A 27,330-nucleotide genomic window follows, 5' to 3' on the forward strand; every position below is an offset into this window, starting at 1 on the left:
AATTAATTTATATATTCTGGAAAGTCTTAATTACATACTCACTAAACTACCAAATGTGAGTGGAACAAATCAAAAACCTGATTATTATAAAAGAACAAACAGTACTGTGCTCTTACCACAAAACAGACCAGCAAAAGCAAACAATAGTCATATCTACATGGCAATCAAAATATATAACTGTGTAAACAAGTCACAAGCATACCAGTCAAATCATTTAAGGAAAAACTGCACAGCTTCTTGCTAGTAAACCCATTTTATTTTTTAGAAGTAGTTTTAGAAATGCAAAATACAACCATGTAAATAATGTCAATATATATTTTATAACATTAATAAGTAAATGTACTGATGAAATCTATTGCATGGTACAAATGCCTAATAACTAATAAAGAATCTGAACCTGAATCTGAATCATACCATCTGAATAATCCCATGGGAACTGCACCAAATATAACAAAGGATACTGAGCTTACATAAAGGAGGATGGGAAGAATGGCCACATGTTTGTTTGACTCATGGGAAAGTATCATGAAATTGTTAAAAAGACTCAATTGGAAGGCTCTTGGAGACAGATGCCAGTTACTAATGAAAACCTGTTTACAAAGTTTCAAGAACTCACATTAAATGAAGAATCTAGAACTACATTTCAGACCCCTATATTCTGCTCCTGTAGGGGCTGTGAGGACAAGATTAGGCTAATTACAGTGTCATTTAAGCAGACATTCTTCCCATGCTCCACAGGAAATGGGAGAACAAATAATATGTAGTACTACGCTAAGCACCTTCTACCATGCACATCAGTGGTTTGCAGATTATATATTCTAATGTAACTATCAGACTGTTTCAAAAGAAAGTTAGTCAGGTGATTTAATTGGTACTTCAACCTTACATATTACCACGTGTCATTAGCTACTTGAATGTTGTAAAAAATTGTACTTAACTTTAATTTAGGTATGACAGGTCCTGGATACTTCATAATAAGATAATAACCTGACAGCATTGGAATATGTCTTTTCATCTATTGCTTCCAGATGCAGCAGATAAATTCACATACTTTTACAGTACCCGGTATTACATTCTATTTCTCTGATAATTTTAAATCCAATCTTCAAAACCATAACTGTACTGCCAATAACCATGCACATTTACCAATTGTAAAAAGAACTAACAACAAAAGTAACTGACACCAACCCCTACATAGACAGATAACAATTTATGGTGAAAATTGTACTATTGGTTCTAGAATATTGTAAATGTTATAATGAAACACTACATAGTCATAAAAACTTGGTTGTGACTGTTTTATAACAGAAGGGTAAATCTTTGACACTGTCAGATTTTTAACATAAATTGTTTTTATGCAAAATTTAATAAAGATATTGTTTTTAAACAATTACTTTTCAAATGTTCCAACTATTGCTAAAGTGCTTAATTATTTTAATTATTGGGGTTTACACAATATCAATAATTAGTCATGACATTACATAGTGCTTTTCTTGAATTTGCTTTCCATTAATTTTGTAAAACTCCAGTACACAAGAGAACCATGATCTTTCTTAATCTGGGTCATTTTCTTGCCTGGATCATAATTTTTCCCTCACCTAACACACTATGTATTTTATATTACTGCTGTTCATTTGAACGTATGACAATACAACGTATCTCTGTGTTAGCTGAAGCAATAATAATGAAGGAATAGTCATGGGCTCACAATTGTAAAACAACAATGGAATGGTACTAGATAATGTTAGTTGTGGTTAGCACACTTTACGTATAGGCATGCTCACTAATGGGTTAAAAAACTTTGCTCCTCTTCTCCTGCTACTCATTTTACTGCAGTAGGGTTTCTTCTGAAGTTACTGAATGTACCAGCAGAGCACGTAGTAAAATCTTGCCATTTAAAAATACCATAAAAGCAAGAAGCAAATACTATATTGACTTTTTACCATTTCAAAAATCTTGTGAATAGCATGCATATGTAACTGATACTGTAATCATAGTATACTAATAGCAATACAGAAGCCAGGGAAAGAACTGAGGATTTTCTCTTTTAGCTAGTGCAAATGACGAAGGACTTTGCTCAGAAAAAATAAAGGGACCATAAATACTGATCTTCACCAATATTACAATAATGGAAATTCTAAGCAGGAAACAATTAACATAAACGAGGAAAGGCACTCATTCAGCTGTAGCTGGGTGTTGCACGGCTCATTGAAACACATGAAAACACACATGCAGTACTATTTTTATCACTCTTTGTATAAGGGGGGCCTCAAGCACTGAAAAAAGAGAAGTAGTTAAAAAAACTTATAATGACTCTGTACTGTTAGTGTTTCTGTGTGCCACACATCAATCAGCTTCATGTGAATTGTTGCTTTTCCTCGTTTTTGTTTACTGAGTCCCCGCCAATGAATTGGCAGCACACCAGCAGCCTAAAAATTTCTGCATGTTGCAAAAGACCTAATACAGCCCATTAATATAAAATTATCAACAGATGTTCATTAGAAGTGTAGAGACTCATAAATTTAGTTTATATGAGTCCCTGAAAATGAATGTGTCAGTATTTATAATTTATTATTTTCTTTAATGTTTAATAGCTTTCTGATGCTTAAATTTGTTTTCTTAACAAACAGATGATTTGAAAAAGATATTAATAACTGATGCAACTGCTTAGAATTAATTCACAATGACAAAATGTTGACACTTTTTAACTTTGGTGAATAGCCTGCACACAATAATTTCTCACTTTGTCTAATTGTCTTGATTTTCTAAATTACCATTACATATTTAGTGTTTTGGACATAATTCTACTTTTTTACATAATTTTTCGAATTTTTTGCACCACCATGGATCCTTGCTCCTCCCATCTGCATCAATACAGAAAAGTTTCCTTATCCCTAGCCAGATCTCAGTCCCACAATCTGTTCCTGTGTTGTTGGTTGGCTCATGAAATCCCCCCTAATGGCCTTACCATCAAATAGACCATCTCTGGTTGCCACACCTTCTTTCACAACGACCTCCACCTGTTCAGATTTGGCCAGTCCTTAGCCCTCACCAACATAGTCCTGCAAAACCATATCAACCAAGCCCAATCCTCCTTGCAGTACCTTCTCTCCATCCGCAAAATTCTCCTGCTATGTAATTCCAAATTCCTGGAACCCATAACACACACTGAAACTTGCCCTACAGGAACTTGAGCAACATGCACAATGCCACCTCAAAAAGCTTTCCATCCTGCTCACTTCCTACCGTATTTACTCGAATCTAAGCCGCACTTTTTTTCCGGTTTTTGTAATCCAAAAAACTGCCTGCGGCTTAGAATCGAGTGCAAAGCAGACAGAAGTTCTGAAAAATGTTGGTAGGTGCCGCCACAACTAACTTCTGCCGTTGAGTATATGTAGCGCTACACAGGCATGCTTTGTAAACACAAAGATAAATACTGGCGCCAAAACCTCTGCATCAGTTAATAAATTTTAACAAAAAAAAAGGTGGAAGACGAGCTTTTTTTCTCCGCCCCGAGTTTCGACCACTGCATTTTCATACATTATCCAACAAAGTAAATACAAATTCCGTATTGTTCATCTTCGAATGTAGCAGAATTTCAATGTACTACAAAAATCCGACTGGCAAGACTGTTCGGGATGTTTGTCAATATGGCAAACTCTACGTTCTGAATTTTTTCCTACCTGTGAGAAGAGATGGTTGCTAATAGGAACCTGATGAAATGTGAATCACGTGCAGTATTCTCTTCACCATAAGAATATAATTGCCATGTATTCTTTCATGTTTGCTGCTATCTGATTTAAATCCTGTCTGCCTAATAAACTACGAAACTAGAGTGAGACAACAGCAAACGCGGAAGAATATACGTATCGTGTCATGCTTATATTCGTATTATTCTTATGCCTAATAGTGATACAGTCAGAAATGAAGCACGGCAACTGACTAGATTTTTAAATCTAAGATAACTAATTTCTGTGCAGAATTTGATGTACTAAAGAAGCAGCCACAAAGATTTTCAAATGCAGAAAAATTTTCGCCTAACTCTCGTTCAGAACATGTTCTAAATTACGCAGTCTACTATTTTTGGTTCTTGTTGATCATTATCAAAGAAAGCAGCACTGTAAGTAACAACAAATAGCAGTCTCTTGCCATTGTTTCGATAATTAGACGATTCCTCACTTCTTCTTCTTCTTCTTTTTTTTTTTTTTTTAATTTGTAAGCGCGGTAGCGTGCACAAAAGCAAGCCATGCCACGAGCGGCGACAGGCCATAAACACGCACTATCAGAATGCGACACTCAATGCATGACACAGTACAGTAATGCATTTTCAGCTTAGAGTGACGTAAACACCTACAACAAAGAAAACGACAATTATCAGATCAAAGCAATATAAGCAATCGATTCAAACCAGACGAAGCACATGAAAAAGGAAGGGTACCGGTGTAAATACGGACAGAGCGCCTGACGCATAGCAATGGCTACCTGGTAAAGCTTAACTGCTAAGCTTACGACTCGAACCAAACTACTGTGGCTGTATCGTCATTCATTCGACCTAAATTGTGTTTCACGTTACAATGGACCAACTTTGTTTCGATTTGGAGGTGCGGCGTAAAACTTTTCTCTCCCCTTCAATTTCGAGTCTCAAATTTCAGGTGCGGCTTAGATTCGGGAAATTTTTTTTTTTCCTTTATTTCGAGTCTCATTTTTCAGGTGCGGCTTAGATTCGAGTGCGGCTTAGATTTGAGTAAATACGGTATTCCCACTTCGGAGTACCACTGTCCACCACCTCTACAACAACCTCCAAACCTCCCCCATGTCCCATCATAGCTTACAAACTATGTCTCACAGACGTACTACGCTTACCCCACCCTCCAAAACTCCCAACACCACACAGAACCCAGAACCTAACAGACCCACAACACAGTCATGAACCTTCCTTCCAGAAGCCTTAATCCCACAGAAACATCAGTCCTTTCCAAAGGCCTCACCTTTTGCTCCCCTCCCAAATTCAGTCACGCAGGACTTGTTAAAGACCTTCTCTCCTACTCCCGGTCCCTACAGTGGAAACACTTTTTTGCCACCAACCCGACCAATCAGACTCAACCAAAGACCAATATTGAACCTTGCCTAACTCAGTTCAATCCTCTATCCAACTGTGATACACTCCCACTGCCTCCAAACTGCCCCCAGGTAATTTCCCATAATTTCTTAACCTCAAACCTTGCTTCAGCATCGTTCCCCAAATCCCTCAATATGCAAACTAACCTTACATCCACAGAAAGAACTGCAGTCCACCATCTACAAACTGATCCTGGCCTTATAATCCTACCTGCAGACAAAGGTTCCACCATCATTGTTTTGAACCGTAAGGATTACATGGAGGAAGGACTTCGTCAGTTGTCAGATATATCCACCTACAAAACTTGCCACAGTGACCCCATTCTGGTAATCCAGCAGGATCTCCAGTCACTAATCAAATCCTTAGGCCCATCCCAGAACCCCTCCCCAGAGTCAATCTCTCTACTTACCCCACCACTCCCCACACTCCCACCTTCTACATACTTCCTAAGGTCCATAAACCCACCCATCCAGGACGACCCATTGTGGCCGGTTACTGTGTCCCCATTGAGAGAATCTATGCTCTCATAGACCAACACCTTCAACTGATTACCTGGAACCTACCTTCCTATATAAAAGATACCAACTGCTTCTTCCACTGACTCTCCACAGTTCCTGTCCCTTCACCACACGGTGCCCTGCTCGTCACTATCGATGCCACCTCCCTGTACACTAACATTCCAAATGCCCATGTTACTGCTGTTGAACACTACCTTTCCAAACGCCCTATGGATTCCAAACCAACAACATCCTTCCTAGTCGCCATGACCAACTATATCTTCACCCACAATTACTTCACCTTAGAAGGCATTACCTACAAACAAATCCAGGGTAAGGCTACGGGCACCCGCATGGCACCATCCTATACCAAACTATCTAGAGGAATCCTTCCTAAAAACCCAGAATCCTAGACCCCTCACCTGGTTCAGATTCATTGATGACACCCTATCCACATTCCTCCAGAACCTCGACAACCTCTCCCCCATTTGCTTCACCTGGGTCTACTCAACCCAACAAGCCACTTTCCTAGTTGTTGACCTCCACCTCAGAGATGGCTACATCAGTACCTCCATCCATATCAAACCTACTAACCACCAGCAATACCTCCACTTTGACAGCTGCCACCCATTCCATACCAAGAAGTCCCTTCCATACAGCCTAGCCACCAGTGATCGTCGCATCTGCAGTGACAAGCATTCCCTCTCAAAATATACCAAGGATCTCACTAAAGCCTTCACTGACCATAATTATCCTCCCAACCTTGGACAAAAACAAATCTTCTGTGCCTTATCTTTCCAGTCTCCCACTACCTCCCAAAGCCCCATTGTCAGGCCACAGAGGATCATTCCCCTCATAACTCAGTACCACCCAGGACTGGAGGAACTGAACTACGTTCTCCACCAGGGTTTCAACTACCTCTCATCATGCCCTGAAATGAGAAATGTCCTGCCCACTATCCTTCCCACCCCTCTTACAGTGGTATTCCGCCGTCCACCAAACTTACACAATATACTTGTCCATCCTTACACAATCCCTGCTCCCAATCCCTTACCTCATGGCTCATACCCCTGTAATAGACATAGATCCTCCTACCACCACCTACTCCAGTCCGGTCACTAACATCACCTATCCCATCAAAGGTGAAACCAGCCATGTGATTTACAAACTAAGCTGCAACGACTGTGCTGCATTTTATGTAGGCATGACAACCAACAAGCTGTCTGTCTGCATGAATGGCCACCGACAAACTGTGACCAAAAAACAAGTGGACCACCCCGTTGCTGAACATGCTGCCAAAAATGATATACCTCATCTCAATGACTGCTTTGCAGCCTGTGCCATATGGATCCTTCCCACCAACACCAGCTTCTCTTAATTGCACAGTTGGTAACTTTTCCTGCAATACATCCTACATTCCCATAACTCTCCTGGCCTCAACCTTCGTTAGTCACTGTCCTCACCTATCCAGCCCCCTCCCTGTTCCCACTCCAGCACTACACAGCCGTCATTTCACTGCCACACCCAGTCTTTTTATTTCTCTCCTTACTGCTACTTACCCCCCCCCCCCTTCTCTCCTGTCCCCCATCTAAACTACAGCACTTCACTGTCTGCCATCCTCACCATACAATCCCCCCCCCTCCCCCAGCCTCCTCCTTACCCCCACCCAGTTGCCACCCCCATCATGCACTGGTGCTGCTGCTCGCAATGTGGTTTCAGTTGTCTGAGACTGCAGGAGTGTATGCAAGTTGCATTTGTGTGTGTGTGTGTGTGTGTGTGTGTGTGTGTGTGTGTGTGTATTGCTGACAAAGGCCTTAATGGCCAAAAGCTATAATTGTGTGAATTTTTGTTGCGCCTATTGCGACTCAGCATCTCCGCTATATGGTGAGTGGCAACTTTCCTTCTCTAATATTGTCATATTTAATGTTTGTGTTACCTGGTAGCCTTAAGCTAACCTCTATTCTTATAGATATCTGCACTGAAGTCATAAGTCATTTCTGAAATAATATAATTAGATTTCAGTCCCTGACTCTTACTGTACTGTTTCAGGGACAGACACTATGGACAGACTGCTTGGGACAGAACACAGACATCACCAGTTAGACAACTCTTCCCATGTCTCCCCAGATTCAAAACTTGTTGACCACCCTTCACTTTCCCAGTCACCATCACAAGATTTAACTTCAGTAACAACACAGGAAGGTACCCAGTCTTCAGTGTCAATGCCTATGGAACATTTCCAAGAAAATAACAGTGAACAAAAACCTTCTCATGTTTTTCAGGGGCCTTTTGCACCTGATCATTTGTCACAGCCTCCTATGATGGCCACAGGAAATAAATCTCATGATGTTCTTGAGTACATTCCAAAAAGTCCTGTTCTTCCCTTGCAGGAAACTGACTTGGTTGACCACAGACATAATGACTTCATTAGTCACATGACTTCTAATGCCAAACAGCTTGGAAGTGCAATGGATGGTGGACAGCTTGACTTGGATGACCATACTTCTAATAGCTTTCTGCCCACTGTAACTTATGGAAAACATGAAACAAACATTTTAAACAATATCTCGGTTAAAAATTCAACAGGTTTAACTAAACCTGATACAACTGACAGTAAAGCTGGAATGACTTCTACTGGATTGCCAGGTACAGACTTGCTACTGAAAGAACTTGATGCTGGACAGAAAAATGTAACACAACCTGGGCCTGTTTCCCAAATAAATGACTCCAAACCCAAAGTATCAGAACAAATTTTCATAACTCCTGCACCCTCTCATGGTGCCTCCAGACCAGTGGTGAAAAACCCTGAACATAATGACTTCAAAATTAAACATTTAGGTTTTCCACAAATACCTACAGAATTTCATCCTCCTGAACAGTACCCAGGCTCTCTAGAGGAACAACTAATAAGAGAACTTCAACAACAGGGACTTCTTCCTCCAGGTGCTAAGGTACAAGTTTCTCACAATCCTGTCCACCCACAAGAGGTATTTTATCACGTGCCAGGAACCAGAAGTAATGGTGCTGGTTCACATGAAATATTTTTGCAGAACCCTGATATTATAGATCCACACCATAGCCAGAATTTTGCCCAGTCGCCTCCATACATCCCAGATAAAATACCAGCTCCTCAGAAAGCCTTACCACCACATACATTCCATGGAGAATGGTTGAGTTCATCAAATCCACAAGGATTTAATGATGTTGTTATTCCAAACACTGCTTCTCAGCAGACAATTCCTAAAGGTGCAAGAGAACGAGATGCTTTACCAAACACTGCTCCAGACTCCAATAGATTTCCGAATGATAAACTTGCTTACATAAACTTAGCACAAAAATCACAATCATCATCAGCTGATATTATGTCTGAACATGACATTTTAGGAAAGAAATCTACAGGGCAGAAACCATTCCAACCTAATCCTCTCCAAATCCCTGAAGACTTTTTGTACCACATTCAACAGCATGCTGCCCCCCAAGCACCCCTTTACAACTCACAGCAGGGGACCATGGTGTCACCTCACAGTCATCCTCGTGGTCCTCCGACCACTCCTGAGGAGCTACTGGCGCGTCTGCACCAGCAGGGTCTTCTTTCTGACCCTCGAAACCATTCAGGTACCTGCCCTCAATATCTGCAGTAGATAGAACTGCGGTGGTGGATCCATTAAATTATTGCAGCAGCAATGTAGTGGGACAGGGAAAAGATATATTTGAATTTGTGATTGGTGGAATGAGGAGCATGAGTGCTGTGATGTTCTGTAGTGGTGGCCAACTTTTAACTTTACGAGCAAATCGATTATTACATTGACTTGGGACAGTTCTGGTAGCCCTAGGCTCTAAATTCTTTTATTTTTGTTGTGTAAGTAGTACTACAGGTGCAGGTACCCTACAACATTTAATTTTAAATTTAAGTTTTTAACGCTATAATTAAAAATGTCCAGAGTGGTGGAACAGTACAACCCATTTGTTATGCTTTCATTGAAAACTTATGCTTGCCTCCATATAAAATTGTTGGAGACATGGAAGGGTGGTGCAATGCTGGCTATAAAATTCTAAGATTTAATTTCATGTAATTCTGTCCTTTTTAAGTACAAGATTTCCAAAATATAACCAAACATTGAGGGTGAGTTTTACACAGTTATAAATTGCAAAGATATATCTACTTTTTTTTCTTATAAATTAATTACACGTATAATGGAGTATAAATGGAAGTGACCGTATGTTAATTTCTTAAATAAATCCTGTAGTATTATGTTACATGGATTTAACTTTTGTTGGAAAATTACTGAAATCTAATCACAAGTTTCTGCTAGGGTTGAGAGTTCTCTGGATTACATACAAATGATATAAATAAGGCTCAGTGCTGAAACAATTGATTGTGAAACCAAACAGAAGAGCTACAAATGATATTAAATAGACCAAAAGAAGTAAATGAAATCTATGTGATAAAACAGTCTGAGTAGAAGATGTACTCAGGATAATTGCAAGGGAAAAAATTGTATACTGAGTCCAAATTTAACAAATGCTTGTGAATCGTCTGATATTCTTGGAGCATAATACAACTTTGAAATTGATGAGTTGTTTTAAATGGTGGAACCCAAATAACCTGCTGGATAATTATGTACATTTTAGATTTTGTGACGCATGTGAACATGATACCCAAGTGAACATTAATTCTTGTAAAAGGTCCATAACTACATAAAATTGGTACCAGGAAGAGACATCTGATGTATTTATGACTTTTATCAATTAACAGAAGAATGAAGAGGCATTCACAAGGTCACAGTGTTATTTTGAATACGGAAACTGAATTCTATTTTAAATAATCTGAGCATGCTCTTTAATTTGACTAAATTTCCTGATATCAAGTGTGCAGGTTGTTGTTTGTCCTCTTCGGAATAAAATGTGAGTAACATCAGAAAAAAAGGATAATAAAAGGTTTGTGGATTTTTTTACCAATGCTGATGAATTCCACAGAGAGAAATAACAAACTTTATTCTGTCAAACACACTTTATTATCATGCAGTCACATGAAACATAGCAGAGCATTGAAAACAACAACAAAAGTACTGGTTCCAAAGCTCACTGACTCTGAAGGTAGAACACTCCTCATTCCAGAGTCACTGGCAATCAATGATCACCATAGGTTCTTAGCAAAACTCATTGGTAATTATATCTGAGAGATCTGTTCCTACTAAAACAGTTTCCCAAGTAGGAATACAACCAGTATGTATTGAGGCCTGTACTGTTGTCTTTGTGCTTTAAGACAATTGTTTCAGGAATTGCAACAGACAATAGTTTCAGGAAATGGAAACCTGAGTACAAGTTACGATCTCATCTATTTCTTTCTCTCCAGTCATATAATCTTCACTGAATAATGTTAGAAAAATTGATTTGATACCTGCATGCATGCTGCTTTGGTGAGGTGTGTGGAATATTGGTTCACAAGTAATGATGATAGGAAAGAGTGGTCAAAAGTGTGAGAATGCCATCAGAAGCTATGATTGAGGTATTTCTTTCAGTGAAGGCAAGAGGAAGGTTAACATATGTTCTGAGATAATTTAGGAGGAATAGGAAACACTCTGTATTCAGCCAGCAAAAAGGTAAAGACAGTTTAAATGTGCTTGATACTGAGGCAGAAATAAGCATGGTTGTTTCTAGAGATATTGAATGTATGCCAACAGTGTGCTATCTTTTCCTTCAAGCTAAATAAGCAAAAACTGGAAATTTTATTTGGAAGACAGATTGTATTCAGCAAAAATGAGACAGTGAACTTGAATCACACCATGTAGTGTGTCTTTAATATGAGATTATAGATATGAATGAGCGAAGGAAAATAATGATTGAAAGAGCAGTCTACTGGGTCACCTTAAAAAAGTAAAGGCTAGCAATAGATGGATACAGAAGCAGTTGTATCAGTAATCACTATGTAAGATAAATTGATATCTATCCTCTCAATAATTTTGATTCTATCCAGGACTTTCCATTACTTTGATGAATGAAGGAAAAGATTGGCAACATAGTAATTGAATAAATATCTCTTCCATCTTTTCTCTTTGCATCATCATTATTGAAAGAGATTTTTTTACTGTCTTTCTTTAACATCCGTTTTCTTGCTGATGCTTTCAAAATTTCTTCTGTTATTAATATTCTTTTATTTCCCTCTTTATTGCTATTAATACCATATTTCCTTCTTTCAGGTTCCATCTCCTTATAGTATTCACTATTGCTTGATCATGTATTGTTGTTAATTTCTGGGAGCTTTTGGCGGTGACACATATAACATTGCATTTGCATGAGGAGAAATTTCACATGACAAGTACTGTTATTTTTGAAAGATATATGGTTTTCTGAAGTTAACTGCAATATGTCCCTATTAGCATCGTGGTTTCTTTATCACAAGCTAATTATCATCATCATCATCATCATCATTTTGATCCACTGAATTTTAGTAGTATACAGGATAAAGGGCAAGTATAATAAATGGCAGGTATAATTCTAAAGTTGTACTTCAGTAATGCCACTTATATACAAATACTTTTTTTAAAAAAAATCAGAATTACTAGGTAGTTTCATGGGCCATTCATTATTTTGTGATTTCTGATAAATTTCGAAGAGGTTTATTTTAATAAGAGAGTTTGCAAAAAGTTAGTGAAAGGAGCTAAGGAGTTAATACAACATATACTAGTATTTGCATAATTGGAGAAAAATGTCGATTGCCCTTTAACTACATACCACATAATAAAGCCTCAGACTATTTACCCTCTTATACCACAAAAATCTTCACCACTTCCTTATTTCTTAAAATGAGAGCTCAAAGTAAATTGACTTTTATACTGTTTGTAATGTCTGTAGTTTATGTATTATGTGTTACATGAGTTCTTTAGCTAATGTGAACACTTAGTACCACAAGCTTTTGTTTGCCTCCTCCTGCCAGAGGTTAGAGAGACAGAGACAGACAGACAGAGAGAGAGAGCGAGAGAGAGAGAGAGAGAGAGCGAGAGAGAGAGAGAGAGAGAGAGTGTGTGTGTGTGTGTGTGTGTAAGTCTAGGGACTGATGACTTCAGCAGTTTGATCCCTTAGGACTTCACACACATCTAAACATTCTATCTCAGGCTTTAAAGTTCATACAATTAACTTCATGGCCTGTTACAGGATTTGGGATAGACAACCTGCCACCAGGATTTCCAAGACTACCCTCACAGAAGACAGGTTAGTATGTTCAAAATGACATTTCGTAATTATTCACTGTAGTCCTGTTCCAAATGAATTAATTGCCCTACAGAAAATAGGAGGTCATGCTGAAAAGTAATGGCCCTGAATTTTTTGTGTGAAAACTTTTAAGGCTTTGTAAATAAAATAAACTTTATTGATATTCTACAGCTATGTTCTTCATGTATACATATTTATTCTCAATTTAGTCACCCTGGTGCTGAATACATTTCTCCCATCGTTGATACCGTCATTGTAGAATATTTGACATTGTGGACAGAGGCACAATCTCACTTATTATTGCCATGTTTCATTATTATCAAAGTGAAGTCTCCAAAGGTGTTCTTTAAGTTTTGGAAACAGATAAAAATCAATGGAGCCCAGTTGGGACAGTATAGAGGATGACTGATGACAGTGAACACAAGATGTCAGATTGTTGCAGATGTCATAGTGCTCGTATCTAGTCTGAGATTGTCAAGCTAAAGGAGATGGTGCTCCATGTGTGGATGAAGTTTTCTGCAGTCAATAACTCAACCGCAGCACACTGTTTTCCATGCACTGACACAGTTATGTTACACATTACAATTCAGAGCCTTCTAGTGGTAGAGGGTTGCAGCTTGAGTCAGTGAAGTGGGAAAATTGACTGGGTAATATGCATGATATATAATACCTCAACCAATATTGACAACAGAATAAAAATTTCAGAGGTATTACTTTTCAGCAGGCCCTCGTACATGTATATTAATATATGACTGCTATTCTACTTACCATTTTCATGTAAGTGTTCTGTTTCTTTCTTGCATACAGGTGACATAACAGTCCATATCGTGGAGGCTGTGGATCCCACATCAGTCCGGCTTGTGTTTTCTGTACCTCCAGTGTTGGTTGGTTTACATGGTCGTATAGAATTAAGATATACATCTGATAAAGGGTAAGCTGATATGACACTCTTCATACTTGTTCTCTTTTTGTTGCTGTGTTTTAATGTTCCCAAAGGTTTTTGAAAGAAGAACTTGAATTCAGTAAAATTAAAAACACAGTCATTTAAAATATAGCACATCATAATATCCTTAATATTTATGATGTGTGGAGAATGCAACCAAGAAAAGTTCCTTAGCTTTTCAGTCACAGTTCCCATACAGAAAGGAGTTACATTAAATCGTTAATAAACTATTAGTAGTGTTATACACCTGCACCCACACTCTGTAAGCCACCTTATCGTGTGTGGTAGAGGGTACTCTGTGTACCACTGTCACATCCCCTTTTTCCTGATCCAGACATGTTTGATTCAAGGAATAACAATTGCTGGTAAGCCTCTATGTGGGCATGAGTCCCTCTGATTTTATCTTGATGCACTTTCCGCAAGATATACTCAGCAGGAAGCACTATACTGGTTGATACTTCTAGGAAAGCAAGCTTTCAGAACTTCAACAGTAGACCATACCATGATGCATAATGCCTCTCTTGCAGCATCTACTAATGAAGTTGGCGGAGCACCTCTTTGACACTTTCACACATATTAAATAAACCCGTTACAAAACATGTTGCACTTCTTTGGATGTTCCCTATTTCGTCTATCAGCCCTGTCTGGACAGATCCCATACTGATAAGCAGCATTCAAGTATTGGTTGAATGAATTTTTTGTAAGCTACTTTCTTTGTTGGTGGACTATATTTCCTGGGGATTCTTCCAATGAATCTGTCTGGCATCTGCCTTACATACAATTAATTTTATGTGGTGATTCCACTCCATATTAGTCTGTTCACATACCCCTACACATTTTATGGAAGTAACTGCTTCCAGTGATTGTTTTGAAATCGTGTAAGTTTCCATTTGAGGCCACTGATGCAACATATATGCAAAACAGTGTGTGGGCAAGGGATTAGTGTGACATTCTTGTCTTTCCTATGTGTTTGCAGTAACTGTGTAAATGTGAATTATAGTGATGTTATTATCAAATGCATATAAACAGGACCAACATGCTGTTATTCTTTCATGGCTGCTGAAGGAAAAACACTAATAAACATCCATCAGAAAATGAAGAATGTGTATGGGACAGCATGTTTGTAGAAAACCGCCATTTCAGAATGGTGAACCAAGTTCCGTGCTAGTCGCGATTTGAAACAAGATGCCAGTCGATCTGGGAGGCTAGCCTCATCCATTTTGGACAAGTGGGAAACGCTTGAGCACCCACCCTAATAGTCCCGATCTTTCCCCATGTGATTATCAGGCCTTGGGTTCCTGAAAATGAATCAATGATTCCTGTTATACGAGTATGTGTAGCAGGCAGTTAAGGACTTCTTCACACAGCAGGACATGGTGTTTTACCAAATGGTATGATTACTCCAATGTTCACAGCAATTTTGCCTTATTGGCATACTGATTATGGATTGTATGGCCTTTGAATGCAAACTTTTGAGATCACCTCTTATGCAATAAAAGTCTTGCAGTCTACGTATTTTCAATACATTATATTTGTTTATGATAAGGGTCAATTGTCATTCCCAACACCAAGCATTGATCTGCTGCAGGTCTTCCTTCATTTCGCTACAATTTTCTATTGTTGCAACTTACAGTATACAACAGCATCCTCCACAAAAAGCATCATGGAACTTCCAATGTTACCTACTACATCATCTATACATACTGAAAAAAGTAATAGTCATATAACATTCCCTTGGGGCAAGTTACTTTTATGTCTTAAAACTTCTTTCCATTCAGAATGATATGCATTATTCTATTTGCTGGAAACCTTTCAATCCAGTCACACAGTTGGTCCAATGTACCTTACGTTTGCAATTTGTTCATTAGGTGACAATGCAGAACTGTATCAAATGCCTTCCAGAAGTCAAGTAATGTAGGGTCTAAATGGGCACTTGTAGCTACTGCTTTCTGGGTCTCAAGGCTGAAGAGAGCGAGCAGGTTTCACATGATCATTGTTTTTGGAGATCATGTTGATTCTTACACAGGAGACTTTCAGTCTGCAGAAATGTCATAACACACAAGCACAAAACATGTTTCAAAATTCTATCACTGATCAAAGTCAAAGATATAGGTCTGTAATTTTGTGTGTCTGACCGACAACCCTTCTTGAAAATGGGAATAACTTGTGCTTTTTCCCAATCATTAGGAACAATCTGCTCGTCTAGGAACATACACTACACCCCTGCTTGAAGAGGGGAATGTTCTTTCACATATTATCTGCAGGATTGATTTGGTATCCCATCAGATCCAGTGGCCATACCTCTGTTGAGTGATTTCAGTTGCCTTTCTTCCTGATAGTCACTTATTTTGATATGTCATTTTGACAATTGTACAATGTTCCACAAAATTTTGGGCGAACTGCTGGATGTTTGCAACTTCCTGCCGCAATATTTTAGTGCAGATTCTTCTGGTCATCTTCAGGTGATACTGACAAAAACTCCCTGAGCTCTGGTATTTAAGGCCCCTCCGGCACATGCATGGTGGATTCACTTGGTGTTGCGCGTGCACTACTTGAGCACATTCGATTCTGCTGTGCCGCATGCCCTCTGTGGTGAAAACTTGCTGCATCGATATCAATTCGATTGTCTTCCTACGGTTCCAGCACAGACCTATGCCAGCAACAGAGGACACGAAGTTTTTTGACAATTGGATTCCATGCCAAATTCAATTGGTAACCGCCATCATGATTAATAAGAGACTAATTGTCAGACAGCTGCATTTCCACGGATTCATTAACAATAGAACTCCAAAAGTTAGACGTATGGGCCACAATTTTTGTCTCATTATAATTCATGGCATGACAAGTGGAAATATAGTGTTCAGCGATGGCAGACTTAAAAGGCTGAAGAAGGCGAATATGCCGCTGATGTTCTACAATGCAATCCTGCACAGTATGTGTCGTTTGCCCCATATAAGATTTGCCGCATTCACACGGAATCCTGTAAACACCTGCCTTGCACAGCTCTTAAGTCGTCTTTGACAGATCCGAACAGCGACAAAATTTTTGCAGGAGGGTGAAAGATTGCTTCACTTTATATTTTATTAGTATTCTGCCTATTTGCGCTGAAATATTACCAATATATGGTAAATAGGCAGTCGTTTTAAAAGCCTCTTCCTCTTCTTTGTTCCATCGTTTACAGGTCTGCAACACTCTCTCCACTTGCTGGGATGAGTACCCATTCTTCAGAAATACAGTCTGAAGGTGCTCCAGTTCCATTTGCAAACTATCGGTGTCAGATATAACGTGGGCTTGGTGAATAAATGTCTTCAAAACACTCATCGTTTGCACTGGATGGTGGCAACTAGCGGCTTGCAAGTAAAGGTCTGTGCGAGCCGCCTTTCTATATACCGAATTACCAAGTGTGCCATCGTTATTACGTTGCATCAATATGTCTAAAAATGGCAGGCAAGCCTCCTTCTCTAAGTCCATAGTAAATTTTATATTTTTGTGTATGGAGTTCAGATGTTGTAGGAACTCTCACAGATGATCCAAACCATGAGGCCAAACTATAAAAGTATCATCAACATATCGCCAAAATACTGTTGGTTTAAAAGCAGCTTGGGCAAGTGCTCGCTCCTCAAAATCTTCCATAAAAAGATTGGCCATCAGGGGAGATAAAGGACTCCCCAAGGTGACACTGTCCGATTGCTCATAAAACTCGTTGTTAAATAAAAAATATCTGGAGGAGAGAATGTGCTCAAACAGCATTATAATGTCAGCTCCAAACCTGCTGCTAATGAGATGTAGTGAGTCCACAAGAGGTATATTTGTAAAAAGTGCTACTACGCCAAAACTGACCAACAAGTCATGACTTTGCAGCTGCTCTCAGCAAAGAAGCCAAATACTTTGCTAAGTCATAAGTGGCTGCTCCAATATTACGCACAATTGGACGTAATGGCACGTTATCCTTGTGGATCTTCGGCACTCCATATAGCCTAGGTGGAACTGAAATATTTGGTTTTAGTTTCTTAATTACCTCCTTTGGTAAGGAACTGTTAGTCAGAAGTTCTGCTGTTTTCCTCACCACTCAGGTAGTAGGATCCTTATCTATTTTGTGATATGTTGAGTCGCTTAATAAAACATTAATCTTATGAATATAGTCCCACGGAACATTAAAACAGTAGCATTACCTTTGCCCTATTTAAGTACAACTGTATCTGGGTCTGCTCACGAGTTACAGAGGGCTGCCCTCTCCATAGGTGAGATGTTGCTCTTTGGCGGTGTAGCTCTTGTCAACACATGACAAGATTCCTGGCACACTTCCTCAGCTTCATCTGTAGCATGACGACTCACAACTTCTTCGATGGAACGAACAATGTCCAGCAGTAGTGGTGAAACAGGTGTAAGAGTAAAATTGAGACCTCTTGCTAACACAGACATAGTCACATCATCTATAAGCTTCCCCGTCAAATTAATAACGGATCATCGAGTAGGAACTTCCTCCAGCATCTGGGTCAAAAGTCAGTCAAACTTCGCTATTTGCCTCGTCGTAGCTTTGTCATGGCTCCAATTTGCTTTGGGCCACGTCATACCATTCACCCAGTCCCAAGACAATGTAGACAGTCTTGCTGCCGATTCTAAGTTAAGATAATACATGTCCTTCGATACGGAATCCAGTTCACGCCAACTGAAATGAATCCTTTCTCTCACTAATTCCATACTTGCTTTGTGTTTGATGTTATTTGCAGCGATGCTATTAATAAAATGCACAATTTTTGCAAACTTTGGAATAATACCCTTGTCACTGCAACTTAATAAAAATATCAGAGAGCTCAGTAGCCTTGGTCTTTTTTCCCATAACTTGTCAAACCCTTCAAATATACTGCATCAGTTCCTCCCCATAGAGGTTCTTGATGTGAGATTTAAAAAGTTCCCAGTGTACATATTGTTCCACAAAATTTCAGGTGAACTGCCGGATGTTTGCAACCTCCTGCCACAATATTTCGGTGCAGAGTCTTCTGGCCAGCTTATCGATGCAGCGAGTTTTCACCACGGAGGGCATGCAGCGCAGCAGAATCGAATGCGCTCAAGTAGTGCACGCGCAACGCCAAGTGAATCCACCACGCATGTGCTGGGGGGTCCTTCAATACCAGAGCTCAGGGAGTTTTTGCCAGTATCACCTGAAGATGGCCAGAAGTCTCTTCACCGAAATATTGTGCCAGGAAGTTGCAAACATCTGGCAGTTCGTCCGAAATCTTGAGGAACAATATGGACACCAGGAAAGTTTTAAATCTCACAACTATGCACTGACTTAAAGAAGGAACTACAGTGAGATTTTTCATGTGAAACAGTTTTGGACAAAAATAATGTAGTATTTTAACCTTTTCTGTGTCATAGTCTGTTTCGGTGTCACTGTGGTCACAGACTGTCAAGAGAGATGGGTTCAATCCATTTACTGATTTATCATAAGAAGAAAACTTCCTATGATTTTCTGTCAAGCTAGTTGATGGAATTTTACTTTTGAATTCATTGAATGCTTCATGCTTGGCTCTCCTTACCACCAATTTTGGTGTCTTGTTTTTCTTTGAGGCTTTGACTATGTTTAAATTTATAGTGAAGCTCTCATTGTTTTCATAGCAGCTTACTAACACAGTTGCTGAACCACAGTTGGCCTTTTCCATCCTTCTCAATTTTTCCCAGTACATACTCACCTAAAGCATATTGCAGGATGCTCTTACACTTTGTGCATTGATGCTCAGCATTGTCACTGCTGGAGTTCTTCTGTTAGGTAATCTGAAAGATGTCTCTTGTCATTCTTGCTGAGTAGAAATATGTTCTTACCTTTATTTTTATTCCTATTTACTGCCATGTACATTGATGCTGTAACAGCCTTATGATCACTGTCTCTCCGTTCTACAATGAGTCTAAAAGTTTGGGTCTATCAATAACAAGTAGGTCTAAGTGTTAACTTCATAAGTAGGTTCTCTGACTGGGCTTGGTAATTTTGGAGAAAGCACTTAGAACAATTTCACTGATTCTCTGCCTCTAATACATATCTTAAACAATTGAATCTCCCAGTCCACAGCAGGAAATTAAAATCTCCACCTAACATTATAACATGTCTAGGAAATTCATGCAAAATTTTCTCCTAGTTTCCTCCTTACCACCACTACTGCTGCTGAGGGAGGAAATCTATAAAAGCACCTGATGCCCATGTTTGATCCACCTTTAACAGTTATCTTCATCCAAATTACTCAGAAAAACTCAAAATAGTTAAAAAGCTGAGAAACAGTTAATTTCATTTTCAATGAAAATTGTAACTTTGTTTAAAAACAGTATACACTTAGAAAAAATTGTATTAAAAACATGATAGATGGATAGTAAATTCTTCAAAAGAAAATTGGGAACTTTCATACAACTTGGGATTTGTCCTTTCTGTTTTTCCTTTCTTTTAATTTTTTAAAATTTGAATTTTATACACATTACACAGGTGTGGGAAGCACCACAAGTCAGTTTCTGAGAATTGGCCATAAGGACTGTATTAGGTCTTTCGCAACATGCAGAAATTTTTAGGCTGCTAGTGTGCTGCCAATTCATTGGCAGGGACTCGGTAAACAAAACCGAGGAAAAGCAACAGTTCACATGAAGCTGATTGATGTGTGGCACACAGAAACAGTAACAGTACAGAGTCATTATAAGTTTTTTTAACTACTGCTCTTTTTTCAGTGCTTGAGGCCCCCATATACAAAGAGTGATAAAAATAGTACTTCATGTGTGTTTTCATGTGTTTCAATGAGCCATGCAACACCCAGCTACAGCTGAATGGGTGCCTTTCCTCATTTATGTTTTCCATAGTCATTTGAAAAAATAAATTATGCAAAACCTTAATTAATGACTTAATCAAAGAGTGAAGTATGTCATCTTGCTCATAAAAATAAAACAACAGAAGTATAATGTCAAATTTAGGAAGCTAACAAGCATAGAGGCGCAATTTGCAGTGGCAAATTATAATGGTATGGAAGTCCCTTGTTAATTACTTTGTGAGCTAATTTTATGAAAACTTAAATATGTTACTTAAAAGCTGGAATACTAGTCTTTATAATGGTGTATGTTAATTTATTTAAAGATGCAGATTAGCTCACCAGAAATTTCTAATATGGATTGTATTTCAATTAGCGAAGCTCTCATGGAAACTACATATGTACGTTACAAGAATCAGCACACAGTAATGCCCTGAATATTATTTCTAAGGGGGGACAAAGCTTAGTTAGGATTTTTAACTATCCAAGCACCTACCAGATGTATACCAATTGAAAGTGTATAAAAACTGCAATATAAGTTAAGGAATAAAATAAATTAACTATCAGGAGTTGAAATCATAACAAATGGAGTAATCCCAACGTGCTGTGTCCCACACCTTTTGGCAATCTGTGGAGAATACAAATAATATTCTCAGAGTTCCCTGTAGTTAGGCCAGTTTCTACTAAATTCAACCCCAGGACAGTTTTGTTACATGGCCATAAATACTACTTAACCTTTACATTAAAAGAGTGGCTGGTTTGGCTGATATAGTACTTATCACAATTATTGAAGTCAATCCTATATATCCCCGAGTCATCAAATTTGTCATGCATGCTTCTCAATCTATGTTCTACATGAAGTTTTAGTGTATTGTCAACTTGGAAACCACATCTAATATTGGATTTTCTAAAACATTTCTCTGTTTGGTGGGACATATTACGATGAAATTCCATTGTAATGGTTTTCATGCTTTCTTCATAACTTCTAATTGCTGGGTGAATATGCATTTGCCTATTTTTATTGCAGTTTTTGTCTACTCTTTGATAGTTGTAACTGTAGGCTATTGCCATCATTGTTCAGTCTACAGGTACAAGTCTTCACATCATGAGCTTCACCTTTCACAACCTAAAACCCAAGATAAGTGTTATGTGTCATGTAAAGATGTATATGTAGCAGTTTTCTGACTTCTAATTAAAATTCAATTTCTTTTTGCCTAACTGTAGACTGAGATTAAAATTTTTTCAGGAATAATGATGTGTCCTCATGGGAACAACAGATCTTGGCACCACCTGATGACATCATAGCCACACCACAACTGGAATTTGTACTTGGAGAGCTTCAACCTGACACTGAGTACCAAATACAGATTTCAGTCATGATGAGAGACATCCAGAACGCTCCCCACAGTCCAGTAATTTCAGTCAGAACACCTCCAGGTAAATTCTATATTGCTTTCAATTTCATGATTAATTGATGATTTGAGTATAATTGGAAGTTGTTTGGTTTAATTGCGTGAGTTTGTACAGTTGTAGATTAGAGAAGATAAACTTCATTGCCAAGATGCTAATTATTATTATTATTATTATTATTAAGCATTACAATCCATGAAGGCTTTTTGCTACAGAATGGACAATGTTGAACCACTTTGCTCTGTCTTTACAAGTAATTTGCCACTGTCTGTCATGTCCTAGTTTTCTGAGATCGTCTTGAATATTGTCCAAGTATCTCATGCGTGGGCGTCCAAGAGGTCGTCTTCCGGTGGGAATCTCTTCAGTCACTTTCTTGATGGTCCTGTTTGGTGGTGCTCTGATGACATGCCCTATCCATTTCAGTCTTTTGGCTTTAATTTTGGCCACTATATCGGAGTCTTTATATAATTTGTAAATTTCATTGTTATTTAGCAATCTCCATTCATCACTGATCCTATCTCTTATGGGTCCAAATATTTTTCTCAAAATTTTTCGTTCAAATACTCTTAATCTGTTTTCCTCTTTTTTTGTGAGAGTCCAGGTTTCAGATCCATAGGTGAGTACTGGTATAATCAATGATTTGTATACTTGTAGTTTGGTGTTCCTAGATATTAACTTACTTTTGAAAACTGTCAAGAGACTATAGTAGCATTTATTAGCCTTCTGAATTCGTGATTCTATTTCAATTTTTATGGAGTTGTCAGAGGTTACTGTTGTACCAAGGTAATTAAATTCATTTGTCTTTGTGAAAGCTGTGTTATTAATTTGCAGTACATTATTATTTGATGGATAGCGGGATAAGATGCTAATAATAACCTTTATTCTTGATAAACAGTTTCAATAATCAGTGTTACCATCTTCAGATATCCGTTGACAGGTTATTGCATATTTCTTAAAATAGCAGTAAAAATTCTCGTTCTCATTAATTGGAGGGTACATAACAGATCTACCTACCAATTAATCAGGAAGGGTATTTTTACTGGTATTTTAAGAAATATGCAATAACCTGTCTATCAAGATCTGAAAATGGTAACATTGATTACTGAAATTGGTTATTGAGAATAAAGGTTATTATTAACAATCTTGGCAAAGAAGTTTACGTTCTCTAATCTATTTTCACAGATCATCCCTTGCAGCTCAAAATGAGTAAACTAAATTGAACAGATGTACTATCTATGATTTGTGTAAAAGTATTATAAGCAGTTAGGGAAATAAAGCAAAAATGCTGCATAATAGTGAACTCATTCCACACCCAGCATTCAGACATTAACGTGAATTAATATGGTCAGTTAATGTGTCTCTTTCTGAATTTGTTACTTGTTATATTTGCTCTTATTCAGGACAAATTATAATGTATAATAAAAACAAATACATTCAAGACAACATGCATTTAACTTTATCTTGCCAGATAGAAATCTCCTTGTTCGTATTACCTGACGTGTTAGTGATTCATGGTGAAATTTGCATGAAGTTTGGAAGGCTCATCAGTATTTCTATTTCAGCGTTACCACCTATAATAGAGATAGATCCTGCTCTTGCTGTAGTTGAACTTAATGCTACATGGGTCGATCTCAGCTGGCGCAGATTTTCTGAAGAAGAAGCACAGTTCATAGATGGTATTCAGTTGAGGTACAAAGAAGTTAATGATAAGGTAAGCATTTTATCATAATAATTTAGTTATTTTTCACACAACTGAATATTAACTAATGTATCTGCAATCATGTAAATACTGATAATTTAAAACCAAATGTTTAGGCCTCAAATGTGAGTCTATATCTAAAAAACAAAGATGATGAGACTTAACAAACAAAAGCGCTGGCAGGTCGATAGACACACAAACATACACACAAAATTCAAGCTTTCACAACAAATGGTTGCTTCATCAGGAAAGAGGGAAGGAGAGGGAAAGACGAAAGGATGTGGGTTTTAAGGGAGAGGGTAAGGAGTCATTCCAATCCCGGGAGCGGAAAGACTTACCTTAGGGGGAAAAAAAGAAAAAAGGACATGTATACACTCACGCGCACACACACACACATATCCATCTGCACATACATACATATTATATATATATATATATATATATATATATATATATATATATATATATATATATATATATATATATATATATATATATATATATATTTCCCATGTGGAATGTTTCCCTCTATTATATTCAAAATAAATATAGTTACATATGCTTGACTTGGCTATAATTGAGTGTGAGAGCTAACCTTTTTTAGGTTAAATACCATACTCAGATGCACTACTTTAAAAGCAATTTAGATAAATGAAGTGTCACACACAAATAACTTGTTTGAATAACATTGCTATTGTGTATCAGAGTGCTGAAGGATTAAAAAACCAGGTTAACAAACTTGTAGAGTATCAAAATTAAGTTGATGTATTACATTTGTCTGAGCACCATGTAATTCATATGTTAAACATAGAAGACCATAAATTAGCAGCCAATTTCTGTAGGGAAAATGTGGACAAAAGAAGAGTTTTCATGCATGTAAAAAATAAAATCTAGTTCAAATATATTCATAGCAGTAGTTCCTGCTTAGATCAACAATTAGAAGTCTGTGCTGTCTGTGGTTAACTGAGAATTCAATTAAAGAAAATGAGATCTTGGTTATTAAAGAGAACAGCCAAATAATTATTGATAGCAATTAGGTAGCCCATATACTTAATAACCACTTCCTTTGAAGTAGTTCAGAAGATTGACAAGGACTATTCTAGGGATACAGCAATAGAATACATAAGAAGCAATGGCTGATGCATACAGTCAAATTACATTTACCAATGCTCTGCTAAAAAAAACTTAAGAATGTAATTAATTCCCCCCAAACAAAAAACTCTGATAGAGTTGACGATATCTAAAGTAAAGTACTAAAATCCTATTCTTTACATTTAGGCAGTGTATTAGCCACATATGTAAACATCAATATCTCAGGAATAATTCCAGACATACGGTACTGAAATATGCTACTGTCAAGACCCTTTACAAGGAAAACAGTAAGCAAGATATTAATAACTACTGTTCAGTTTGATGACTTACTTCTTCTCAAAGATACTGGAAAAGAATGTGGTGCAGGAACCATGACTCACCCTCTTTCAAAATATGATACTTAGTCAGTCTCAATTTAAACTTGAAAATTGTCTCTCCAAAGAACATACTATTTTTGGATTCATAAATCATATTATGCAAAATTTAAGTGACAAAATATTCTCAACTGGTATTATCTGTGACTTGTCAAAAGCATTTGATAGTGCAGACCACATTATTCTCCTAGACAGTGGCAGATACATATGGGGGACGTGAGGGGTGTGCAGCCCCCCCCCCCCCCCCCCCCCCCCCCAATTCCCAGCCCTATGGGGCTGAGCGCATTGCCACCCGTGCTGCCCTGGCAGTCAGCCTGCATGCTATTTGTTCGTTTCTTTTGTCAGTCGACTCAACTGAATTGAGTAGTTGTACTTTCCTATGTAGCATGCCTGTCCATGTCATCATGTTTTATATGTTTCTGTCTGGCACATAGATAGCTAACATATACCTATGAGAAAAGATACGGCAATTCTAGTGATCTCGATATGTTATCCTGTCTGGCATTTGTTTGAGGAAAGTTGTGAATATTCTACTGTTTTCTTGTACAGAGAACCTTCAATATGTAGCATTATAAATATGGACTATTCACCAAGTAGGAAGCTAGTTCACATTCAGAAACAGAAATATTGAGACTGAAGAATGAATAAGTAAAAAGTTCTAGTTGTAGCAAGTGCAAGTGTGGAGATTAGTCAAGAGTGAGAGTGATCAGTTGATTATGAAGTATTAATAATAGTAATTCATAGTAATTTGTCGGTAAAAATATTGTTACAAGGCTTGTAACAATATTTTTACTAATAATGTATCATAAGGTGGCATTGTCTTTGTATATGTGTATAAACAGTTTAAATAAAACTTTTTTAAACTTTGCATGTGACTTGATTATTTTTTATTACGGTAAAAGTAAAGGTAGCTCAAGATGTCTTTAGCGCCCCCTCCTTGAGGTTTTTCTGTATCCGCCACTGCTCCTAGATAAGCTCAAATATTATGTTATCAGAAATCTTTCTAGTAACCGATTTCTATCTAAGAGGATACAGAGTGTTGCATTAAGAAATTTGTTGATTATACACAATGAAAAAGCATCTTCAGAATGAGGAACAACCACTCCAGCCATACGACAGGGATTGACATTGAATTCACTCTTGTTCTTGTTATATATGAATGATCTTCCATCATATACCCAAGAAATAGAAACAGTACTCTTTCATGCTAATGCAAATGTTATAATGAAGCCTAACTGTGTACTTAAAACACTTGAAAATGTAAATAATATTTTCTTGAAAATTAATAAGTGGTCCTCTTCAAATGGATGCTGTCACTGAAGATACAAGGTGCATCTGAAAAGTTCTCAGAAAAGAAATGAAACAAGAGTTACAAACAAAATATCTTTACTGTCCTTCAGAGTAGTCACCATTAGCTACAACACACTTCTGCCATTGAATGTGAAGCTGTTGGCAACTGTCAGCAAAGTCTTCTTGTGGAATGACTCAAAGCACCGTGCTCATGCATTGTTCTGTATTTACATCATCACAGGAGATGAGACCTGGCGTTACCAATATGGTCCAGAGGCTAAGTGAGAGTCATTGTCATGGTGTTCATAGTCTTCCCCACCCAAAAAAAGTCATCTGGCAAAATTGAAGACTAAGATGCTGTCAATAGCACTGTTGATAGGCTTTATCTATCATGAATTTGTACTTGATTGAGGTGGGGAAGATGATGAACACCATGTCATTGATCGTTGCTTGGTCTCTGGTTTGGATTGGTAACATTAGGTCTCATCTCTTGTAATGATTCAGATATCTAACAATGTATGATCATGCCATTTTGAGTGATTCCACCAGAGGCATCTGCTGGCAGTCTCCAAGAGCTTTACAACTGATGTCAGAAGTGTATTGTAATTAAAGGTGATCACTCTGAAGAGACAATTTACCAAAACTTCCAGACGCACCTTATAGAAAAGCATAGTACATGCATTTCAATTCAGTAATTCCCACAAGGCAGTCCACACATTTAAAAGGAGAAGAAGGTAAATCAATAAAGAAAACAGAATATTCTGAATTTCTCGGAGTTTAGATTGATAGAGTGATAAGAAGTTGTACTGGACATCAGAGACCAAGTGAGGTGACACAGTGATTAGCATACTGGACTTGCATTCAGAACAACAACTTTTCAAATCCACATCTGACCATTCTGAGTGAAGTTTT

The 27,330-nt window shown here is 37.9% G+C and overlaps 1 protein-coding gene across 1 annotated transcript in view; it reads left to right on the top strand.

The window, feature by feature from the left end:
- The window catches only part of LOC126184153 (putative epidermal cell surface receptor), a 401,413-nt gene that overhangs the window by 318,648 nt on the left and 55,435 nt on the right, over positions 1-27,330 (top strand). The window contains 5 exon segments of the mRNA XM_049926525.1: positions 7,666-9,231; positions 12,772-12,828; positions 13,636-13,759; positions 21,800-21,990; positions 23,526-23,674. Of these exon segments, the coding sequence (XP_049782482.1) occupies positions 7,666-9,231; positions 12,772-12,828; positions 13,636-13,759; positions 21,800-21,990; positions 23,526-23,674 (2,087 nt within the window).

The sequence above is a fragment of the Schistocerca cancellata genome, chromosome 1 (genome assembly GCF_023864275.1).
Source record: "Schistocerca cancellata isolate TAMUIC-IGC-003103 chromosome 1, iqSchCanc2.1, whole genome shotgun sequence".
Classification (NCBI taxonomy): domain Eukaryota; kingdom Metazoa; phylum Arthropoda; class Insecta; order Orthoptera; family Acrididae; genus Schistocerca; species Schistocerca cancellata.